Source organism: Pinus tabuliformis, chromosome 2_2 (genome assembly GCF_031772625.1).
Source record: "Pinus tabuliformis cultivar Carrire ecotype Pingquan chromosome 2_2, CPIR1, whole genome shotgun sequence".
Classification (NCBI taxonomy): domain Eukaryota; kingdom Viridiplantae; phylum Streptophyta; class Pinopsida; order Pinales; family Pinaceae; genus Pinus; species Pinus tabuliformis.
In genome coordinates, this window is record NC_142300.1 from 727,026,908 (window position 1) to 727,047,840 (window position 20,933).

Below are 20,933 nucleotides of genomic sequence, written 5' to 3' on the forward strand. Positions count from 1 at the left end.
AATCCCGAGGATAACATTATCCCTTCGTATCTGTTGCCGGTGCATGCATGCACCCTTAATGCTGGAAGCTTATAAAAATATTGGTGTGCCCTCTAGTCCACTCCACTATTGTGTTGTCATCTACATACCCTTGTGTTGCCAAAAATCAATGATATATGGATTTTTTAAGGCTGCTACATTTGGCAGTATAGACGTGTAGTACCTGTTGTAGTGTGTACTTGTTCCAACACATTCTTTGTTGAATTGTTCTTGTTGTATTCGTATCTTTTTTCTACCATATGCGTGCCCAGGACTTGGACACACTTTGAAAGGTACTGAATGCTAACACTCGTTATTTGCCAAACATAGGATGCTCTCCATATATATATAGAACCCTCTATATGCTTATGGCTGGCTCAAATAGTTGATCACTAACTAATGTGAAGAAACATGAAGTAGGATGGCAGCTGCTTTTTTGCTTTGAACTCTTCAAAATATTTAAGGTGAAAACCTTCTGTACAAGGAACATTGTAGTTACAACTTGCAAACTACCTACCATTGTCCTTCATGCAATCTTCACTTGTCAGCATCTTCTAACGCCACATCATGAATTGTTTTGGATTTCCTCGAATAATAAACTCATCTATATCATAGTTTTAAAACTCAGACTTGGACATTGACTCAGCCACCTATTAACTCAGTTTTGACTCAGACTCAGATTGACTTGGATTGGTTTGATTTGAATGAGTTGGTTTTAAAAGAATCCATAAAATAATTTTAATGAGAAATATTTTCAAGATTCCAAACCATTAGAGACATAAGAACCATACTAATGATTAGGACTGTAGGGATTCAAACTTAGTTAAAACTAAATGAAGTGAAGCTCCATTGTTTGGATGTGAGTCTCGTCTTCAGGAAAGAGTCTTGCTAGCCCAAAGTCTACTATTTTAGGATTCAACCTTTCATGAAGCAAAATGTTGTTTGCTTTAATGTCTCTATGAATTATTCGCAACTGTGAATCCTCATGAAGATAAAGAAGACCACGAGCTATTCCCATTATGATGTTATAGCGTTTTTGCCAATCAAGATGTCTCTTCTTCTCTGGATTTGTATTTGTATTCAAAGAATAGTAATTTTCAAAACCTTTTACATAATCAATCTCATTAATTATTGAAAAATTGATCATCTTTCCCTCATACATGAAACAAAATTCAAAATGACATACCAAACAGGAAGGTGTCAAGACTCTTGTTTGGCAAATACTCATAAACAAGCAACCTTTCGGGACCCTCGGCACAACATCCGAGCAGCTTTACCAGATTTCGGTGTTGAACATGGGTAACAAGCTTCACTTCATTCATAAACTCTCGTTTGCCCTGTCCAGACCTTACAGACAACTTCTTCACTGCTATTTCTTTTCCGTCTCTCGTTATTCCCTGGAAGAATCAGTCCATCAACAAACCATGGAAAAATCCCTGTTCCTATTCCTCTATCTGGAAGATGATGTAAAGTGATAGCGTTAAACTTGCAAACAATAGTGGGTAGGTAAATACCTTGTATATAGGGCCAAAGCCTCCCTCTCCAAGCTTCATGTTTTCATGAAAATTATCTGTTGCTTCTGTGAGTGCTTCTAAGGTGAAAATAATTTGCTCATGTTCAATTAGTGTCGATTCGGGATCAATAACATGTTTTTCTACATAGAAAAAGAAGAGGTAAATAAGAATCTAATTTCATTAGATAACATAAAGAATGGGTTGTGTTAAAGAGATGCGTGGTTATAGATTCAATTTTATTTCTAGATGATAGATTTAGAATATTTTGAAAATTATTCTTAAAATCTGCCATCAAGATAAGTTCAGAATAAGATAAACAAGAATAAGGTCAATTATTCTTAAAATCTGAGATAAATTCCGCTGATTCTACCTTCATTCTGTTGACATGTTACTGGGTTCCGTGAAAAGAAAGATTTCAGTCTGTCCCTCAGGGCAAACAAGAAGACCATTAACGCTACTAAGACGCCTGCCACAATCCCCAAAGAATTTTCTGTAGAGCAAATCATGTAATGCATTGTACTGTTATTTACAGACATTGAAGTTACAATCAATTTCTATAATCCCCAAAAGCAAGGAAATCATAAAATTAGATGTGGCCATGAGGGATTACTTGACGTGGTGTGTGAAGCTCCATTCGCCTGAGTCACCTGAGTCATATGGGCAGAAGGGTTTGGCCGGGAGGAGTTAGAGAATGAAATTGGACTAGCACTATTTCCAATAGTACTAGTGTTAAAAGAAGTGTATATTTCATATCGAACCCTGTAGCTTCCCAATAGTGCCTGGGCTCCTCCATTCAGAGAACGACATCGGTGGAGGTTATTCATTGGTAGTTGAAAGCAAGATCTGCAGTCCTTTCTGGATAAATCTCTCCAACATTGAACTAAACTGTAAACGGTACCATTGGCAGAACATGTAGCTGATCCTTGAGTGAATCCCTTATTTGCAGAATTGCAGGCCTCATCAGACATGTTGAAAAGCAGATTTGAAGTAGTGGTCTTGAAATTGTATAGATTACTTGTACTAATTTGAATTACCATAACCAGATAAGTCCCATTGGTGTCTAGCTTTGAAAAAAGGTTAAAGTTCTCGTATCGCAGGAAGCATCTTTCTAACCATACTCGAGCACCGACGTCTTTTCCACAAAGTTGTATAACACTATCATTTGCTTCTTGTGAACAGATTGAACAGTCTTGGCTAGATATGTTACCTTGACACTGGAGGAGGCCATATATTCTGTTAGGACTTTTGCCATAGAAAGAAGTGTTGAACCTTGTTTGAGGTGCGTTCTTCATTAGATCACCCATTAACCTATTCAAATCGCTCGAAAAAGTAATTCCATTGGCATAAGTAGAGGCATTACCGCAGGCGTGTGAGCTAATCTGTGAAGTAACAGAAGGAAAATTGGTGATGAATAGTAAACCGATGGAATGAAATAGAATAGCTGACAATCTTTTCTGCAGTGGGGATGCATGCTGAAGCTTTGGAAGCTTGTGATGAACTGAGAGCTTCTGGGTTGGATTTTGATGTGTCTTCTTACAATGCTGTTATATATGCACTTGGTAGTGCTGGGAGGATTAATGAAGCTTAAAACATGTTCATGATCATGCAAGCCAAAGGTCTTGAACCAGATACAATTACTTATGCAAGTATGACAATTAGCTATGGGAAGCTAGGGTTGGTAGACGGTGTTAGGAGAATGTTTTACAAAATGAAACAGAAGGGTTTTCAGCCAAACGAATTCACGTTCAAGGAAGTTATAGATGCCTATAAAAGTGCTGGGAAGTTTTCTTTAGCCAAATTTGTTACTCAGGAGAGGGAGTTCAGGGAGTTCATGCATCAGTTGCAAGATCATGGTCACATTATATAAGATTATGCAGATCTGGTTTCGAGCTCCATTTCATATGCAAAGCTTTTAAAAGGAAGCTGGCATATCCTGTATTCATGTTGTTGTGTCTTTTAACATTTTGTAAAATTGTAACAGGTTATTTTTTTTTGGGAAATTTAAATCTATGCTCCTTGTATAGAGAAATTGTGGATAAAAGGTACTAGTAGTTCTTTTAGTGTATAACAAAAATGCAAATAAAAAGACATTGGTCATTCCCTCCTCTAATATAAATTAAGGCTTTGAAAACAGAGGAACATTTGCACATCTTATCTTGATATAGATAGTGTTCCAGTGTTAAATATCTGCTAACTGATCTGATTGCAGGCTATAGAGATTAAGGATCAAGATATAGTGTGTCATGTCAAAAACAATGCAACTCATGTTGGTCCATTGTTTAGAATGCATGCCACTCAAGTTCATATTGATCTTCCGACACTGAGTGATACAGATAAGCACGTAAGTAATTGCAAGCATGGATATTACTGTGTTAGTTGCCAATATAGTTATAATATTTTTAGACACGGGGTCCATGGTCATGACTGACTGGAATTGTTTTAGTGCTGCAATTTCATTTTTAGCACATAGAACTACAATTGGGTAATGTCGAATGGTTTAGTTTTTTGTTGCAGTTGATGGGTCAAATTCACTGTTTTTTCTAGGTTTTCAAGTTAGATATTAATGAATACTGGCTAGGGAAGAGTCATGAATGAAGATTTCGGAAATGTAAGAGTTACCTAAATATGCGTTGAGAAAAATGGTCTATGTGAAGCCCAATTGGTGTAGAATTTATGCCAATATTAAGCACGTACAAATCTTGTAGGTTGCATGGGCATAGATTCTCACTAATTTCAGAGATTATTCTTTTCCCTTTGGCATTATTTGCCATTCACACAGTTTGCTTTGCTTTGTTTGGTTGTGTGTTGTTCATGAAATTGTGTTTTGCAGTCATCAAAAGTCTTGAAAGTTGTTTATCAACTGGAAAAAATATCAGAAGCAAACCGTGACAGCATTCACAGAAATAAATAGCGAATAGATCATATATCTGACATTAACTTATCAAGAAATAAGATTCAGAACATATACAGTTTCCACATAAATGGTAGTACTCTTCTATTACTTTGCTTCAAGGATAGGGCATTGTTTCAGAGAATATCCCTAATGAAATCCATTGAATTAATATATGAATTTAGGGTATCATGGTTCAGAACAACATAATGTTCAAATGTGAAGCCAATGAAATTATATAAGATTACCCTGCTCCTTTCTTGCTAATTTTCCACCATTCCTTCAAATTTTTCAGTGGCATGTTTATTTCCCAAGTCAATGAAGCTGCCATATTACTCTGCAAATTGTTTTATCAGATATGGATAATTTAGGCCTTATGATTTGTAAGTCAAAGTTATTTTCACATAAAGAAATCGTTGTTGATATGGCACTGGCTGTCTTCCTTCCCTTTTGTTCTAATGTCTTCTCTCTCAATTTAACAATCTTCCTTGATTGAAAGAGTTGTGGGTACATATGATCCCTGACGATCATTCAGTTCAATATTTGATGGCCTTGAAGCTCCTAAACCCAATTTCTTTTTTTTCTTGCCTGTACAATAAAAATGGTCCCATACCAGTCACTATTTCTTTGACAACGACAGTTTAAACACAAGAAGTAGCATAGAGAAAATGTCTTAAATTCAAGATATTAAAAGGAATGAATGCAAGGTTTTAGAGACAATTCAGATCGGTCCAAAGAAAGATGCAGGAAAATGTAATGTTTTCAAAGGAAAATGGATCATGGCCCAAAAGGGCCTCTATACAGATGGAAACCAAATGGTTGCACCCTTCCTTGTTTCAATTTTAACATCATTCTTAGAATTCGTAAGAATTTGTGCACTTTTGTGCACAATTCTGCAGCACAACAATTATTCGATAGAATGCCTAAAAGAGATGTGGTGTCATGGACTAATCTTGTAAAGGGATATGGTCAGACTGAGTTGTAAAAGGTTATAAGATATTTTACAATCTTAAGCCCAATGCATGCCTTCTCATATAACAATCACATTGTCTAAGATAATTCAATTTGTCAGATAAATTTTGTCTTTTGGGTGAATTATGTTAGGGCAGGTAGAATCTGCCATGCATAGCTTCTCTTGAAATCTTATACACGCAACCTTAAATAACTATGCTCTTCTGACACTATTTTTGTGAATATCCTAGCAGAGGAACATTTGCACATCTTATCTTGATATAGATAGAGTTCTAGTGTTAAATATCTGCTAAGTGATCTGATTGCAGGTTGCAGAGATTAAGGATCAAGATATAGTGTGTCGTGTCAAAAACAGTGCAACTCTTGTTGGTCCATTGTTTAGAATGTGTGCCACTCAAGTTCATGTTGATCTTCTGACACTAAGTGATATAGATAAACACGTAAGTAATTGCAAGCATGGATATTACTGTGTTAGTTGCCAATATAGTTATAATTTTTTTAGACAGAGGGTCCATGGTCATGACTGACTGGAATTGTTTTAATGTTGCAATTCCATTTTTAGCACATAGAACTACGATTGGGTAATGTTGAATGGTTTAGTTTTTTGTTGCAATTGATGGGTCAAAATTTACTGTTTTTTCTAGGTTTTCAAGTCAGATATTAATGAACACTGACCAGGGAAGAGTCATCAATGAATATTTCGGAATGTTGAATGGTTTAGTTGTTTGTTGCAATTGATGGGTCAAAATTCACTGTTTTTCTAGGTTTTCAAGTCAAATATTAATGAATAATGGCCAGGGAAGAGTCATCAATGAATATTTCGGAAATGTAAGAGTTACCTAAATATGGGTTGAGAAAAATGTCTGTGTGAAGCCCAATTGGTGTAGAATTTATGCCAATATTAAGCACGTACAAATTTTGTAGGTTGCATAGGCATAGATTCTCACTGATTTTAGAGATTATTCTTTTCCCTTCGACATTATTTGCCTTTCACACAGTTTGCTTTGCTTTGTTTAGTTGTGTGTTGGTCATGAAATTGTGTTTTGCAGTCATCAAAAGTCTTGAAAGTTGCCTATCAACTGGAAAAAATATCAGAAGCAAACTGTGACAACATTCACAGAAATAAATAGCCATCAGGTCATTTATCCGACATCAACTTATCAAGAAAGAAGGTTCAGAACATATATAGTTTCCACAGAAATGGCAGTACTCTTCTATTACTTTGTTCAAGGATAAGGCATTGTTTAATGAAATCCATTGAATTAATATATGAATTTACGGTATCATGGTTCATAACAACATAATGTTCAAATGTGAAGCCAATGAAATTATATAAGATTACCTTGCTCCTTTCTTACTAATTTTCTCTTTATAAACTAGCCATTTGGAACTTTGATGTTACACATTCAAATTCTAGTATCATCCACCTGTTTAATTCTCACCTTGGGGCATCTGCAATATTTGACGACATAATGCCTTTAGAAGCACATAGTTTGTTTGACTACCTGTCCACTAGTTAGTTTGTCTATGCTCATTATGGTAAATTCGATCTTACACCTTGAACAGGATTTACTTGTAGTTTACTAAATCCAATGGCTGATTTTTTGGGTATCCGACACTTGATTAATTCTCACCTCGGGCAATCTTTGACAACATAATGCCCTCTAGAAGCTTATAGAATCCAATTTTTAACATATTTTCACTCTTTTTATCACTAGGAGTGCTTAATTCAAACAATGGTGAGACCATTTGGATGTTAGAAACCTAATGCTAATTTTGTATTTGTCCCTAACCTAATGAATATTAATATTGGTGAAAGCATATCTTTAAAATGAACATATTGAGTTAATTTCCCTTATATAAAGGTCTTCCTTATTTATTCATAATCTTTGAATTTCAATTACATCATTGTTCTCATCCTTTGTCAAATGTTCATCAAGCAATGTCAGAAGACAGTATTGGCATCCATCAAGGACCTTAGGATAAACCTTATAAACTGAAAGCATGCAATTTGTAACTAACATGAAATCAAAATGTCAAATAAATTAATTTGTGCATTTGCTAATTGTGGTAACCCTCGCTCTTCTAATATTAGATAGTTCAAGCTTTGATCTCATGAAATAAATGTAACCTTACAAATTGCAGGGCACTAGTCTATTTTTGTGCTAAAGTTTATTGTGCATCATGTGATTTGATTATGACAAGGTTTGTAATTTGATTTATTTCTGTTGTTTGTACTTTGAAGGCTATTGCATCTTGGGGAGTTCGCAACAACATTGACATTCTTTCTTTGTCTTGTACACGACATGCTGAAGACATTATACAAGTAAGAAATATGACATAAAATCTACATTCTTGCTCATGTTCTGAGCTTGTGATGTTACTTCTAACAACTATGATGGATCTCACATAAAATTTTATGTCAAGCTCTTTTTCTAGAAACAAGTTATAGCAACACCATCCATGCTTTTCAACAGATTGTGTGCCAAGAGGGCATCCATGCCCTCTTCAGAGGAGTAACAACTAATATTATGTTAAGAGTAGTAAGGGTTGGAGTTCTTGCACTATATGATTAGCTTCAGTGACTAGTTCTGAGTAAGTCGAACAAGTAAATATTGATATGTAGCGGATGCATGGACAGTGTTTGACAAAATGCCTGAACGTGATGTGGTGTCATGGAATACTATGATTGTTGGATATACTAAAAATGGGTATTGTCAAGAGGCATTAAGGCTTTATGGCTGGATGCAATGGACAACTATAGAGGCGGATCATGTTACCTTTTCCAGTGTACTTGGTGCGTGTGCTGGCCTAGAAGCTCCGCAACAAGGAAACGAGGTGCATGGCCATGTAATTAGAAATGGGTTTGACCTAGAGGACCCCATAGGGAATTCTCTTCTTACTATGTTATGAATGTCCTAGCTTCTACGCATGTTTATCATTCCCTACATTAGTGTTCCTTGGCCTTGATTTTGTTGGAAATAATACTAAGAGGGGGGCTGAATCAGTATTATCTAATTCTTTTAATCAATCTTTCTTATTTGTTCTTTGAATTATTTTTGCATGTCAGTACCATAAAATAATGAGCATGAACAAAGAAAAACAGATAGTCACACTAAAGAACACAAGATGTAAGGTGGAAACCCAATGTGGGTGAAAACCACCTGCTGCAATATGTCTCTATCTTCTTTCAACTTAGAAACTTCTTTTACAATGGTTTTGCACTGGTGCAGTCCTTTACCAGTACGCAGGCTGCAACCTGTAGAGAGCTACAACTCTTTCTCTCTCTCGTTTTCCAGTCTCTCCTGGAAGGGAGCTACAACCCCCTACTTCTTTTCATAAAGCATCAAATGATCATCAAGTACATAAAAGTTACAGTCCACTACAGATATCAGATCAGCAATAAGAGAACTAACCCAGAACACCTGATCAACAGAAAAATTCAATCAACAGAACATCTTAAGACAGAGACGCAGTTTTCCCTTCTGTGGCCTGCGTCGCGACGCAGTTTCACCTTCTGCTTTCCTGCGTACACCCGCAGAGATCCTTCTGCCGCACTGCGTGCCCACGCACTGTTCCTTCAACTGCACTGCGTACTGTTGCTTCAGGGACGCACCCAGAAGTACTATCGCGCCGCGTACTTTGCTGCAGGGACGCACCCAGAAATACTATCGCGCCGCGTCCTTTTGCTGCAGGGACGCACCTGAACCTTAGTCGCTCTGCGTCCCCACGCAGGTCTCCTGTTACTGTACTGCGTCCCCCACGCAGGTCTCCTGTTACTGCACTGCGTCCCCACGCAGATCTCGAAAGATCACCCTTCACAGATTCGCCTTCAACATCCTTTTCATATAGATCAAGCTTTTAAGACCATAATCCAATATTTCAGATCTAAAGATATTCAATTGCAAAAGATACTTAGCCAAGTGATCTCCTTTGCTTTATATAGGCAAGCTCCTCCTCAAATCATGGAACAATACCACAAGCCGACACCATAATAACACAATACCGTCGGCTAGATACCAAGAGTAAAACACAAGAAACCCCCACGTGTGCTTTTCTCTGCCTTGAAATGTGTGCACTGGGTGGACGCACCTCCTGAACGGCTGGCCTGTGTCTCTGGACGCGGTCCCTGCATGGTGTACCTGCGGGTACGCACCTTCTGAACTGCTTTCCTGCGTACTTCTTAATTTTCAATAAATTGAGAGCCTTGCCACGGGAGTTGCCATCAAGTACAACATCTGTAACATATAGCCATACCAGAAACATAATGCCAACAATCTCCCCCTTTGGAATTGATGGCAACCTCACAAACTTCAGCTTCATTCTCCCCCTTTGACATCAAGGGAAAAGGGGTATGCTCCCCCTAAGGACATGCTCCCCCTGAATATGAACCAGATCTGCAATAAAGAACCATAATCCACCATGAAAGAGATAGAGACATATTGCAGCTATTTCCAAGATCTCCTTCTGACCATCCTCCATAATGCCAACAATGCATTATATGCTCCCCCTGAACCTGTACTATCAATCAGAAAGGTTCAACAATAAGATGATGCATCAACAACCCCCAGCTTTTGCCTGAGGTATTCAAAAGTGTCCCTGGGCAATGGTTTGGTGAGAATATCAGCAACTTGTTCCTTAGAAGGAACATACTCCAACTTGACCTTCTGTTCAAGTACTTGTTCCCGGAGAAAATGGTAGTTGATTGGTATGTGCTTGGTTTTTGAATGCATAACCGGATTCTTTGAGATGCTGATTGCACTTGTGTTATCACATAAGATGGGGATAGGTGGTGTACAAGTGATTTGAAAATCTTGCAAAGTCTGCATCATCCAAAGGAGTTGGGTGCAACAAGATGTAGCAGCAACATATTCCGCTTCAGCTGTAGACAAGGCAATCGAACTCTGTTTCTTGTTGAACCAAGATATCAGTCTGGAACCCATAAAGAACGCACCACCACTTGTGCTTTTCCTGTCATCCACGCTTCCGGCCCAATCTGCATCTGTATAAGCATGAAGTGTAAGATCTGTATCTCTAGGATACCATAAGCCATAATTTTGAGTCCCTTGAAGATATTTGAAAATTCTCTTCACTGCCTGAAGATGAGTCTCCTTCGGATTTGCCTGAAATCTTCTAACTATTCCAACTGCATGCATGATATCCGGTCGGGTACCTGTCAAATAAAGTAAACTTCCAATCATATATCTGTAGGTTGGTTGGTGTACTGCTGCAGATTCATCATTTGCACTGAGGCTACATCCTGTGACCATGGGTGTACATACTGGTTTTGCATCTTCCATGCCATATTTCTTCAAAATTTGTTTGAGATACTTGGTTTGAGATAAAAAGATTCCTCCTTCTTTTTGTTGGATTTGCAAACCAAGGAAATATGTCAGTTCTCCTAGCAAAGACATTTCAAATTCTTTCTGCATGACCGAGGCAAAGCTTTGACTCATAGCTTCTTCATTGCTCCCAAAAATAATGTCATCTACATACACAACAAGTATTAGCAATTTGTCATTTTCAACTTTTATATAAAGATTGCTATCTGCGGATCCTTTTGAAAAACCTTGTTGATGAAGATATTTGTCCAAACGGTAGTACCAAGCCCTTGGAGCTTGTTTGAGACCATAGAGAGCCTTTTTCAATCTGCATACAAGATTTGGATCATTTCCAAGAATGAACCCATCTGGCTGTTCAATGTACACTTCTTATTCCAAGTCTCCATTAAGAAAGGTTGATTTCACGTCCATTTGAAATACTTTGAAGTTTTGAAAACTTGAGAGAGCAAGGAACATTCGGATGGCCTCAAGTCTTGCAACAGGAGCAAAGGTTTCTTCAAAGTCTATTCCTTCTTGTTGCGCATATCCTTTACAAACAAGTCTGGCTTTGTTTCTAATTACTTCTCCATTTTCATTCAATTTATTTTTGAAGACCCATTTTGTTCCGATAACATTCTTATCCTTTGGTCTAGGAACCAGCTCCCAAGTGTTGTTCTTTTCGATTTGCTCAAGTTCTTCATCCATTGCTTTCACCCAACATTCATCTTTGCATGCTTCTTTCACATTTTGTGGTTCAGTAAAGGAGAGTAATGCCAAATATCTTGAGGCTTCTGCAACAGTTCTTCTTGTTTGTACACCTACTTCTTTCTGCCCTACAATCTGAGATTCTGGATGATTCTTCTGAACATATCTGGATGGGGTTTTCTCTTCTATTCTTGTCTGCTCCTCTGGTTCTTCTTGAGGTTCTTCTTCTTCATCATTCTGTCTTTGAGGGTAGCCTTCATCTTCTTCTATGTCTTCATGATGTACTTGCCTAGGAATGTATCCCTTCTCATCAACCACTACATCAATGCTGTCAACAATTCTGCCAAGTCTTTTATTGTAGCATTTGTATGCTTTGCTATGTGGAGAGTAACCAAGAAGAATGCCTTCATCTGCTCTAGGTTCAAGTTTGCCAAGCTGCTCATCAGTATTCTTGATATAGCATTTGCTCCAAAAGATTTTGAAGTGCTTTACCGAAGGAGTCTTACCACTCCAGAGCTCATGAGGAGTTTGAGTGCTGTTCACCCGGACATTTGTTTTGTTGAGAATAACAACCGCAGCATGTGCAGCTTCACCCCAGAAAGTTGCGGGAGTTCCTCATTCATCAAGCATAGCACAAGCCATTTGTTGGACTGTTCTGTTCATTCTTTCCACAACTCCATTTTGCTGAGGAGTTCTAGCTGTAGAGAATTCTCTTCTTATCCCATGTTCTTCACAGAAATCGAAAAATTCATTTGAAGTAAACTCCCCACCTCTGTCGGATCTGAGACACTTAATTTTGTGACCTGATTCATTTTCAACCAAGGATTTGAAGGATTTGAATTTTTCGAATGCTTCATCTTTGTGCTTCATAAGTCCTAGCCAGACAAACCTGGAGAAATCGTCAATAAATAATATCAAGTATTCTTCTCCTCTAGGTGTTCTTTTCCTGAATGGACCGCATGTATCTGTATGTACTAGCTCGAGAGGCATGCTAGCAGATCCTTCCTTCTCTGGAAAGTTAGTTCTGGTTTGTTTTCCAAACTGACATGATTTGCATATGGTGTTGTCAGGAATTTTGATATCTGGAAGATCGCGAACTGCCTGATATTTGCATGCTTTCCTTATTTGTGAAAAGCTTAGATACCCCAACCTCCGATGCCATAACCAGTGCTCATCATCCTTGCTCAGATAGCATTGTTGTTGTCCTTCTTCAAATATGTACAGATTATTTGGAGTTCTTTTGCCTTTGATAACTGTTTTACCTGTATCAAGATCACGAACAAGACATCCATTTGATCTGAATATAACCTCGGTTCTTTGATCACACATCTGGCTGACACTTAGAAGATTATGCTTTAATCCATCAACATACAAAACATTTCCAGCCTTGACCTTTCCTTTTAACTGAGCAATGCCCTTTCCTTTTATAGTTGCAGGAGTATCATTTCCAAAAGAGACTTTCTTTCCTTTTTCTAGAGCAGAATAAGACTCGAGTTTTTCTTTATCACCTGTCATATGTTTCGAACATCCACTGTCAATGTACCATAGATTTTCCTGTCCCTCTGCATAAAATGCTATCCCACATCTTTCTGTTTGAGGTTCCTTTATTCTCCATGTTTTGGTGCTTGAGGCTTGTTCCTTTTTCTGCTGAAACCTGCTCTTGCATTCAGAGTCTTCATGACCAAAGTTATTGCAAATAGAACATTCAACTTCATTTTCAAGAACCGAAAAGTTGTTATAAGTCCTTTTTGTAATCCCTGTCATACTTGTTTGCTTTTGAGCTTCCCTAGTCATGATCGTTTTATATGCAACACATTGAGCTGCTTTGTGACCAAATTTATGGCAAGAAAAACATTGTCCATTGAAGAAACTTCTGCGGTTATTGAATCTACCAGCCAACTGATTGTAGTTTCTATTTTCATCTATTCTTGAACCAAACTGAGAAGATTTTACCTGTGGCTGGTTGTAGCTTTTGTTCACCCTTAAGATGGATTGCCCTTGATAGTTTCTATTTGTAATTCGTTCCTGCTTTACCTGTTGATCTTCATTGTTCTTTTGCTCATTTCTTCTTGCTGCATCAAGGTAACTTTTTGAGGTGGATGCTTGAGAAGTTTCTTCATTATAGCCCAGACCTGTCTTGTTTAGAGGAGACCGCTGCACATTGATAATCTCATCCAAAGTTTCAGATCCTTTGACAAACTTGAGATTAATAGCTTTTGTTTTCTCAATCTCTTTTCTAAGACCAACAATTTCACCTTCTAATTTTTCAATATGTTATTCCTTTTCATCAATTTGAAATTGTAGAGTATCAATGATCATGTTCTTTTCTTCTATACATCTCTTGAGTCTAGTAATTTCATCATAAAGGTTATCCACATCTACAGCATCCATATAATCATCATCTTCAAATGCCATTAACAACTTATATTCATTACCTTGTTCATCTTCATCACTGTTTGATAGACCATCACTATCTTCATGAGTGTAGTATCTTTTCTCATTTGCGTTTTGTTTCTTGTTCCATCTAGCAGGTTCATTTCCTTTATCCCTATAAGGGCATTTTGCAGCATAATGACCTACTCTTCCACAAGCAAAGCATTTAAAAGGTAACTTACCTCTGAACCTTCCAGAACCCCTTTGAAGATTTATGACAAAATTTGATTCTTCTTCCTCTTCTTCTGGGACGTGGCTTGCTTCATAATAATCTCCTTTGCCTGATGCCTTGAAAGCAGCTTCTCTTCTGTCTGATGAACCTCCCTTTCTCATTTCATAAGCAGTTAGAATTCCATGTAGCTGGGACATAGTAAGAATTCGTAGATTTTCCTTTTCTTCTATTGCAGATACTTTAGATTCAAACTTGGGGGACAATGATCTTAGAACCTTTTCAACCATAATAGCCTCTTTTATTTCTTCACCCAAATTTTTCATACAATTAACAACCTCATCTACCCGAAGAAAATAGTTAGCCACACTTTCATCATTATACATTTTGAGAGTCTCATACTGAATTCTGAGAGTTTGAAGTTTAGCACGCTTTACCTGTTCATCTCCTTCATAGCTCGTGACAATTTTGTCCCATATCTCTTTTGCGGATTTATAGTGCATTACCTTCATGAATTCTGATTGAGATATACATCCTAGTAGAGTACTGACTACTTTCGCATTTGTTTCATACTTCTTTTTCTCGGCTGCATCTGTAGGAGTAGCTGAAGGAAAAACATAGCCTGTCTCTACGATGTCCCAAACTTCTGTACCAAGAGATTGAAGATAGGCAGTAACTCTTACCTTCCAATAATTGAAGTTTGTCCCATCAAAAACCGGTGGCCTGATTAATGCTTCTCTCTCGTAGTTGCTCATGATGAACGATCTACCTTCAAGCGATCAAGCTTCTCTGAAGGACCTGCTCTGATACCAATTGTTGGAAATAATACTGAGAGGGGGGGTGAATCAGTATTATCTAATTCTTTTAATCAATCTTTCTTATTTGTTCTTTGAATTATTTTTGCATGTCAGTACCATAAAATAATGAGCATGAACAAAGAAAAACAGATAGTCACACCAAAGAACACAAGATGTAAGGTGGAAACCCAATGTGGGTGAAAACCACCTGCTGCAATATGTCTCTATCTTCTTTCAACTTAGAAACTTCTTTTACAATGGTTTTGTACTGGTGCAGTCCTTTACCAGTGCGCAGGCTGCAACCTACAGAGAGCTACAACTCTCTCTCTCTCGTTTTCCAGTCTCTCCTGGAAGGGAGCTACAACCCCCTACTTCTTTTCATAAAGCATCAAATGATCATCAAGTACATAAAAGTTACAGTCCACTACAGATATCAGATCAGCAATAAGAGAACTAACCCAGAACACCTGATCAACAGAAAAATTCAATCAACAGAACATCTTAAGACAGAGACGCAGTTTTCCCTTCTGTGGCCTGCGTCGCGACGCAGTTTCACCTTCTGCTTTCCTGCGTACACTCGCAGAGATCCTTCTGCCACACTGCGTGCCCACGCACTGTTCCTTCAACTGCACTGCGTACTATTGCTTCAGGGACGCACCCAGAAGTACTATCGCGCCGCATATTTTGCTGCAGGGACGCACCCAGAAATACTATCGCGTCGCGTCCTTTTGCTGCAGGGACGCACCTGAACCTTAGTCGCTCTGCGTCCCCACGCAGGTCTCCTGTTACTGTACTGCGTCCCCACGCAGGTCTCCAGTTACGGCACTGCGTCCCCACGCAGATCTCCTGTTAGACACCTGCGACCTTCTGATTAGGGCTGAATAGACAGTCCACTAGAGTGGCACAGATACTCAGATCTGATCATGCGCTCGAAAGATCACCCTTCACAGATTCGCCTTCAACTTCCTTTTCATATAGATCAAGCTTTTAAGACCATAACCCAATATTTCAGATCTAAAGATATTCAATTGCAAAAGATACTTAGCCAAGTGATCTCCTTTGCTTTATATAGGCAAGCTCCTCCTCAAATCATGGAACAATACCACGAGCCGACACCATAATAACACAATACCGTCGGCTAGATACCAAGAGTAAAACACAAGAAACCCCCACGTGTGCTTTTCTCTGCCTTGAAATGTGTGCACTGGGTGGACGCACCTCCTGAACGGCTGGCCTGCGTCTCTGGACGCGGTCCCTGCATGGTGTACCTGCGGGTACGCACCTTCTGAACTGCTTTCCTGCGTACTTCTTAATTTTCAATAAATTGAGAGCCTTGCCACGGAAGTTGCCATCAAGTACAACATCTGTAACATATAGCCATACCAGAAACATAATGCCAACAGATTTATAGTATATTGGAAAATGTTATGAGATATTTTACAATCTTAAGCCCAATGCACGCCTTCTCATGTAACAATCACATTGTCCAAGATAATTCAATTTGTCAGATAAATTTTGTATCTTTTGGGTGAATTATGTTAGGGTAGTTTGAACCTGCCATGCATATCTTCTCTTGAAATCTTCTACACGTAACCTTAAATAATTATGCTCGAAATACCATCTATATCAATGAAATATGATCACATGACGTGTCACCATTGGCATACCACCCAACAACACTGCATTATGCAAATTTCTAGCAATACTATACTCAATGTAACCCCTATTCGACATTTTTTGTAAAATTATGGCCGATATGAAGAAATGAATCAGGGAGAAATTCAATCTGTCTTATGAAAATTTCACTAACTATCTAGGTATGTTTTTTATATGTATGCACCCTAGATTACACCGATGCTATGTATGCACCCTAGATTACACCGATGCTATGTATGCACCCTAGATTAGACATCAAATATTTTACTAATCCCCTCTGCTTTTGCATTTTTCCATTTTTCTCTATCAAACATATGCTTGTCACAAAAGGCAAGTAATTGCTTATGCTTGCAATCACACTATTTTTTATGAGACGATTTGAAATTAGCATTACAATAATCAGTGCAAGAACAAAGTCCATTCGAGAAACAATGGAAACAATTTGCATCTCTCACAAGAATTCGCTTCCCGGTGATCATCAGAATGAGCTTTGTGTCATTGTGGCAACGCCCTCAAACGCGAAGGTTCTTGGTAATATGAATAGATGATCTAGCCATTTGTTGATGATAAAAAATAAACACCAGTAAAGAAACAAAATTGCATAAAAATTTGACTTATTTCTTCTATGTTGTTGTTTCTTATGTCATTTGCATAAAATTTTGACTTCTTTCTTCTATGTTGTTTTTTATATCATTGTCTTACGACGTTTCCTTTGCAACATGTGGTGCAAATGCTAGTTTATAACCTCAGATATAAAAATAACACTTTGTAATGGGATCATCAAATTCAATCATGAGTCGTCACTTCCATCGCCCATCTAACTTCAACTTAGTTAATGGCTTTTAACATACTTGCATATCACAACATATGTTAATTAATATTATTTATATTAAAATATATATACTTCAATATATATGTTTATATGTGTTTTTAAATTTTTATTAATATATATAATTTTTTATAATTAAATTTATTAAAAAATATTTCAAATAATAATAATAAGTTATTTTAAATTAAAAATATAGTGAAAAATTATAAATCATGGAAATAGAAATAATAAAAATGAAAATTAAATAAAAATAAAATAAAACTAAATATAAAAATTAGTAATTGATATAAAAAGAAATTACTAAACCATTCATAATAAAATCTCAGCCAATTTACTAATTCACTTTTCTAACTTATTACTGAAAAAAAGACATGGGGTGACGATAACGACACATCGGACATGTATCATTCGATTGGAGCCATGTGAATAAACACCTCTCATGGAAGATGTGGCCACATGGCGTTCCACGCGCTTCCTCTCCTCCTTCAAACTCGTCCAAACAGATGGGGCAACAATTCTGAATCTCAATTTCATTTTCATTTTCATTTTCATTTGAATTGGATTCATTAATGACGAAGCGCGGCAAATTTTCGAGGGCCAAGTCGCTTAATCCATATCCTTCGGTTTCTGCTTCCATTATATACGTAAACCCATTACGTCTAACGAACTCAACATAATCTCTCCTTACATTGCGCACTCGATTCACACGTGGTTGTCTCGGGGGACTCCAGCTTCTGCGCCTTCCCTCTCCTACTCCTCTTTCACTTCCCCCTCCTACTCCCCGTCCTTCATTCCGTTCATTTTCCATGTTTGTAAGTTACGTAACACGATCTGTTTGGTGAAACACAGGAGATGACCACGGGTTTAGGGTTTTTGTCGATCAGAATATCACCTTCCCTTCACTTTACTTTAGGGTTTTGGGTGGATGAGAATATCAGAATATCACGAACACTTCACTGTATCGTTAATTTTAAAGAATGCTTGCGATATTTATAATACCGTGCTACACATAAGATGCGCTCTCAACAAATCCACGTTATAGTTAAAAATAATTGCTCATTACTTTTGTGGATAACCATTAGTGTAGTTTTAAAAAAAATAGAAATGTAATATGATATTTAATTTTTTTCACATATAATTTTTTAAGGAGCCGATATTACTTAAATATTTTGTATAATTATTTAAATGTTTTGTATAGTTATTATTTTTTATTTTTTTAGATTTTTTATTATTTTTATTTTGGTCAACATGAGCAAAATTTCAATTCAATTTTCATGACAAACAACGTTACACATCATACTAGGTACTAGGCTGTAAAATGAGCCTCTCTGCTCAATAATTATTCACATGTTCTAAGTCATTGCTTCATGAATTATTAAAATATGATCATATTATTGAATTTATTATTTATGGATTAAAATCACTAGATTAGACTTTCCCTTACAACTAACCAAAGTTGAAATTTTAAGTGATTTATCATTAAGCCAATAGGCTCATTTTCGAACCAGTGTGAAAGTTATGACTAAATATGTCTATGCTCAACTGGGAGTTGACACGTGTTCCTCTTAAAATAAAAATAAAATATTCTCTAAATAGAAAAGTAGAAAAGCAATATAGGCTATAATAAAACGAGAAAAAAGAATATGTTATGCATCTTTAATTAGTTGTCCATGTGGCCTAATATAATTTCATGTAAGATAGTTAAAGTAAAAAATATGTGAATAAGATGTTTAAACCTTCTATTTTCAAAATTGTTTTAACAAGTTATTTAAATAAATTATTTAAAGATCTATGTCAACTTCATACATAATTTAAACAATGAAAAATTACACATTTTTTTTCCACTCTAAAATAAGTTTCAATTTAGAAATAAGCACATGAGATGCTTCACTTTGTTAAAATCAAAGGATTACACTCAATGTATTATTATTGTTCTTTTGTAATTTGACTGCTAAGTCTACAAAGCCATACATACTCTACATATACATACTCTACCCCCCTTGGTGACTTCTTAGGAGGAAATACATGCTCTTAACCATTAAGCCCACTCAAGTTATATAATTGTAATTGTGTTTTTTTTATTTTTTACAAAACAACTACTTTAAATATTGTGGTGGGTCAAAGACTCTATGTAAACTCCAAAGTTTTAAGGAATTACATGTTTCTTTACACACGGATTTAGGTTAGTTAATGGTGAATTTAATGTATTTAATTATATATAAATTGGCTATGTATAATTATATTAGCTTTAATGGTTAACAAAGTGTTTTGTCTTTTAAGAAATCACATGTTCAAATCCAAAGAGTGGTAGAGTATGTTCACCTTTGTAGAGGGGTTTGGTATTGGATAACTCATCATATTTGTAAATATTATAAAATAATCTCGTTTGTTGTTGGGGTAACCCATGGTATTTTCAAATATTAGAAAATAATATTGTATGGTATGGGTAACCCATGGCATTTGTAAATATTATAAAATGATTTTGTGTGCTATTTGGTATCACATGATATTTGTAAATATTACAAACTAACAAAAATCAATCTTAACCATAAATTATCAAATGTTGAGAGGGAAAATCCACACATCTATCAAGCGTCAAGAGGGGAAATCCATCTTAACTACGCATCTATCAAGTGCCAGGAGGGATCAAATATATTAAGGTGCAAACGTATTTTCAATTGAAATTTTTGAAAAAATGTTTGCACCTCGAGATATTTGATCCCTTTCGACACTTGATGGATCTATATTTAATACAGATCAATGTTGGTTGTGTGTGTGCATGCATGGGTGGTTGCATGGGCACCCTGTGTGAACATTGTGAATTACACATATCCTTCATCTTAAATTAATGAATTAATGACAAAGCTCTCAAGTGGCTATATTAATTGATGTTATGACTAGGGTTTTTGTCATGGCATTTACAAATATTATAAAATAATTTTGTGTGGATTTTTTCCAAAGAAATATTTAGGTAGATCTACCTGAAGGGATCACATTCTATTGACTTATTATCATAGCCTAACCTTGAGGGAATCGAGGAGAATTGACCCTGTGACTTCCCATTAACAAGGTGCTTTAGCGATAAGAACTCGACAAATTGAGCTAACCCTCGAGACTAACTTCTTTTTTTTATGTGGTATTGGGTAATCCATTGGATTTACAACTTGCAGTTGCACCACATGTTGCAATGGGAACGTTGTAAGGCAAGAGCGTAGGAAAGAGTAGCATAGAGAACCACATAATATAGGAGAGGACATTGTTTAAAAAGAGAAGAATGGAATCTGGTGAGAGCTAGAATAGTGACATGCTTTCTTGTGGCAAGCTTATTTATATTTGATCTCAACAAAAAGTGAAATGTTTCTATCTTGCAAAATGATAGGTTATATTTCTAAGAGCCTCTGACATACCATGGAAATCAAAACTCATTCATTTTAATAGGACTTACCTCCCAAATTTCATCGTAGGAATGTTCTTTGAGTGGGTACAGATTGCTTTACATAGTTCCTTCAAATAATATTCAGTGTTCTGGGATAATTCTTAGTTTGTATCTTAAATCATGGAGTCCAATCTTTAAGATGTCAACTCCATCCATGAAAATTCTCCCTCTTGTGGGTTCTACAATAAAAATT

The 20,933-nt window shown here is 36.7% G+C and overlaps 1 protein-coding gene across 1 annotated transcript; it reads right to left on the reverse strand.

The window, feature by feature from the left end:
- Nucleotides 1-847: 847 nt before the first annotated feature.
- Nucleotides 848-18,112, reverse strand: LOC149194719 (cysteine-rich receptor-like protein kinase 15). The gene is made up of 7 exons (XM_089407771.1): nucleotides 17,739-18,112; nucleotides 4,417-4,459; nucleotides 2,180-2,911; nucleotides 1,925-2,051; nucleotides 1,533-1,672; nucleotides 1,205-1,415; nucleotides 848-1,122 (listed from the first exon to the last, which is right to left on the reverse strand). The coding sequence occupies exons 1-7, from the start codon at nucleotides 18,110-18,112 to the stop codon at nucleotides 848-850; spliced, it is 1,902 nt and encodes a 633-aa protein (XP_089263897.1).
- Nucleotides 18,113-20,933: the final 2,821 nt, after the last annotated feature.

Excerpts from the sequence above, each read along its gene's own strand:
- LOC149194719 (XM_089407771.1), bottom strand. The coding sequence starts at position 18,112 with ATGGAAAATGAACGGAATGAAGGACGGGGAGTAGGAGGGGGAAGTGAA. Across the intron at positions 2,052-2,179 it reads CTTCTGCCCATATGACTCAG|TACAATGCATTACATGATTT; the intron begins GTGACTCAGGCG and ends TGTAAATAACAG. Across the intron at positions 1,123-1,204 it reads TCTTGACACCTTCCTGTTTG|GTTTTGAAAATTACTATTCT; the intron begins GTATGTCATTTT and ends ATTATGTAAAAG.